This window comes from Leucoraja erinacea, chromosome 37 (assembly GCF_028641065.1).
Source record: "Leucoraja erinacea ecotype New England chromosome 37, Leri_hhj_1, whole genome shotgun sequence".
NCBI classification, from domain to species: Eukaryota; Metazoa; Chordata; class Chondrichthyes; order Rajiformes; family Rajidae; genus Leucoraja; species Leucoraja erinaceus.
Window position 1 is genome coordinate 7,599,670 of NC_073413.1, and position 4,159 is coordinate 7,603,828.

The window sequence follows — 4,159 nt, forward strand, 5'->3', positions numbered from 1 at the left end:
GGAGAGAAGGAATGGGTGACATTTCTGGTCGAGGCCCTTCCTCCAGAGATGCTGCCTGACCCCCTATAGTCACTTCTGTGTTTTTGTGTGTGTGTGTGTCTTATCTCCTATTAAACCCAGCACAGGTGGGATTAACATGGTCAAACCGCGCTGGGCTGTGAGCTGCACTTAGAAACCCCCCAAACATCTTGCATCCCAAGCTCTGACACCGAAAACAGCCCTTTATTCAGCATCTAAACCCTGTCTGAGAGGGGTCTGGGGGGAGGGGGGGTAAGATTCCTAACAGAAACAAACATCAAAGGTCCAATATATTTTAACTAAAGTGAAAACAACAACCACTCTTTGGGCTAAATATAGCGCCCGAATTTTCACCCTGCCACTCCATCCCTCGGGACCCTTGAGCCCTAACTCCGGGGGGGTGGAGATGGCCATTGCCCCCCCTCTCCCTCTGCCCCCCGAGCTCCGTGTCTCACCCCCCTCCCAAAAACAAAACTGGACGTGGAAATAAAGCCCCAGATCAACGTGGCTGCGCGGCTGGGCGCTGGGCTCGGTTGTGTGTTAGTTGGCCGGCAATGTGGTCTTATTACACAAAGCCACCTAGTCCCATCGCCGGCACCCGCCTCTCCCCCCCTCCCCTAAGTATCGCCCCCCAAGTTGCAACTGGGACCGGGCCGATCGGCCGCCGCCATCGTCAGATTTTCGAGCAGAAATCCCAAATTTTGCCACCGGCTGCAATGTCCCGGCGCACTTTTGCACCGATTGCGCGGCCTCCGGGCGGCCCAGGGTCCCGGTTGGCGACGGGGGGCGGAGAGGAGAGAGTTGGCTTGCCGGCCGGGCGGGCGGGCGGGCCGGCAGGCGCCGGGAAGACGCCGGGCTCGGCCGTTTCTGCGGGCGAAGAAACACAGATGCGAGACGAGTTCGCCATTTCTGCCTCCCCATTGCTGCCAACAGCCGCTGTTCCCAGTCAGGTCCGCGCTTAGCCTATAAATTTCCCCGCGTCAGCCGGCGCCGCAGACGGTGACTTGAAACCGGAGGGGGCAGGGTGTAGAGTGGAGACTTTGGAGCGACCCACAGCTGCCCGGCTTAACTCAACGTTTTGTGATTTAAAAAAAAAAAAAAACACATTTCAAAAAAAAATAAGCTGAGGAGGCCCGTGTCCAGAATGGCTGACAACTCCACTGGGAAGACCAAACGTGGCAAAGCAGCAAAGAAACTCCCCACACACCCCAAATACTCTGAGATGATCATTGGGGTGATCACTGATTCTGCCAGCCGCTCCGGCCTGTCCCGCCAAGCCATCCAGAAGCTGGTCAAGAGTCAGTACAAGCTTGCGGACAATGCTGACGGTCAGATTAAGCTGTCGCTGGTCAAGCTGGTGACCAAGGGGGTCCTGGAGAAGACCAAAGGCGTGGGCGCCTCGGGCTCCTTCAAGATATCCAAGGGCGGCGAGCCCCAGAAGGCGGTCAAGAAGGTAAAGAAGCCGGTGAGGAAGACGGCCTCCCCCAAGAAGCCGGTCAAAGCCAAGAAGCCGACCAAACCCTTGACCAAGGCCAAAAAGACCAAGGTGCACAAAGCAGTGAAGAAGGCGGCAGGTGCAGCCAAGGGCGCCAAGAAAGCCAAGCCGGCAAAAACGAAGGTGTTAAAGGCCAAGCCGGTGAAGAGGGGAGCCAAGAAAGCCAAAAGCTCCAAGCCTCGTGCCAAAACCAGCGCAAAGAAAATGGCTCCCAAAAAGAAATGAATGTGTCCATTCAAACGAGTAGCAACACGGACTTTTAGCCATTTTTGTATATAGTTGTTTTAATTTTTTTAATCAAATTTTGTTTGATCTTTTACTGGGGTGGATGCAGATGAGTAATGATAGCGTTGTTGACATTTGCTATTCTTTGTAGTCATTGTCATGTCATGATTTTATGTACAACTTTGGTTAATTGAGCTGAGGCATGTATTGGAAAGCAAATTTCTTATGAATCCAATTACCGTCCTTAAATTTCAAATAAAAAGATATCAACGCAATAACATGGCTTGTTGCATCTTTTCTTTTTCAGTGCTAACCATGCTTTTCTTTGTAGGTTTGGAGTGATCTTTGTGCCTGGGTTCATGTCTGATGGAATGGGCTGGGTCAAAATGGAAGTCAATGGAGCCTCTAGAAATGCTAGAGAAGGGAATGAAGTCTCGGAATTGGCTTCTCAGAAGCCCCACAGAAGCGGAAGTCTTTTGCCAGATTTTAATCCCCTTCCTTTCTCCCCTTCTCCAAAGGCCTATCAAATCCAGACCAGCGTGCTGTCTACTTGACAAGCCCAACATTCTGGAAAGCAAGAAACTGGGAGGAACTGTGTCCATTCAAAATGTCTGAGCAGCTGGTTTAGAACAAGCTCAGGTGGCTCCAAGCCTAGGGATGGTTGGGGTTAGTAGATGCTTTCCAGACGCCAATAGACAAGAGTTTTGGTGTGAGTGGGTGACCAGAGAAATGGAGCAAAGACAAATTGGTGGATGTGAGGCAAGATCAGGCATCTGAGGTGTCTGATAAGGCTAAAGTGGGACGTACAGATTTTTCCAGGGTGGGAGTGGGTTGCATGGCTAGTTTGGGAGATAGTTTGCTCCTACCAATTACTTTGGGCATCAATGCATGGGTTCTCAATGCAGGGGTTCTGAGGTTCTCAATGCATGGGTGATCAATGCATGGGTTATCAATGCATGGGTTCTGAGGTTCTCAATGCAGGGGTTCCCAGAGGTTCTCAATGTCATTGTTCCTTCACTGGACCTGGGAATTCCCTGGATTCAGCGGGCATCTTGCAATTCTTCAAGGAGGCTTTGAGAACATCTGATGTTGTGAGACCCGAAACATCCGATGACCCCCAAGTCACATCACAGAGGAGGCGTCCCAGAGCATCTAGAAGATGTATATTTTCCACAAATTAATGGGACCTCACTGTTCCCAATCTAAGTTGGCTGAGGGGAGCAGATGTAGTCTTAATCAAGTTTGGCCACCACCTTAAACTAAGTGAGGATTTGAGTGATGATGAGGATGCAAAGAGGGTTCAAGAGGGTGTGGACGAGCTGGATAACATCATGGGGCTCAGTGTGTGAGGTTGGCAACATGTGAGGTTCTCCACTTTGGTGGAAACAAGAAGGTCGTGTATTTATTGAATGGTGAGAGATTGGGGAAACGCTGCTGTTCAATAGAACCTGGGTTCCTTGTGCATAAGGCACCGATAACCATCATACAAGTGCAGCCGGCAATTAGGTAGGGCAAGTTGGCAAATTGGGCTTCCTTACATGTAGATTGGAGTGCAAGGGCATGCAAGAAACTGCAGATGCTGCAATATTGACCCCAAACAACAAAGTGATGGAGGAACTAACTCAGTGTGCTCGGCAGCATCTGTGGGGGGAATGGAGTGGTGACATTTCGGGTCGGGACCTGCTTCAGATTGACATCGGTCTGAAGAAGGGTCCTGACCCGAAACGTCGTCTACCCATTCCCTCCCCAGATGCTGCCCGACCCACAGAGTTCCCCCAGCACTGTTTTGTGTGAGGGATTTTTACAGTGATTCCTTATGGCATCGGTGGGACGATACAAACCTAAAGAAGGATATGATCGCCTGATGGAGTTGAAGCAAAGATTCACCAGACTGGTTCTGGGCTGGCTGGGCTGCTTCATGGCTTGGCTAGGCTACTATATTAGAGTTTGGACGAATGAGAAATGATACAATGTACTTTGACGTGTGCCGAAGGAGATACATGGAGGTTGTTTCTTCTGGGTAAGAGGTCAAGAATTAGGAGTCCCAAGCTCAAAATAAGGTGTAGGCCACTTCGGATTGCAATAAGGAGGAAGGGTTTTGGCCCAAAACGTTGCCTATTTCCTTCGCTCCATAGATGCTGCTGCACCCGCTGAGTTTCTCCAGCACTTTTGTCTACCTTCGGACTTCACATAGAACCTTTTGAATCTTTGTGCCCTGATTCTTGTTTAAACTCAGTCACTGGTAGAGCAATGCGGTGATGTGGGGACATCAAGGAAATGGTGTTGAGATAGAAAGTCAGTCATAGAGTCATACAGCGTGGAAACAGGCACTTTCCACCAACTTACCCACACCGACCAACATGTCATAGAAATATAGAAACATAGAAAATAGGTGCAGGGGTAGGCCATTCGGCCCTTCGA

General features: G+C 50.3%; 1 protein-coding gene across 1 annotated transcript; it reads left to right on the forward strand.

The window, feature by feature from the left end:
• Positions 1–1,005: 1,005 nt before the first annotated feature.
• LOC129713876 (histone H1.0-like) lies at positions 1,006–2,016 on the forward strand. The gene has a single exon (XM_055663232.1). It carries the CDS (start codon positions 1,163–1,165, stop codon positions 1,736–1,738), a length of 576 nt encoding a protein of 191 aa, XP_055519207.1. The 5' UTR covers positions 1,006–1,162; the 3' UTR covers positions 1,739–2,016.
• The last annotated feature ends 2,143 nt before the right edge of the window (positions 2,017–4,159 follow it).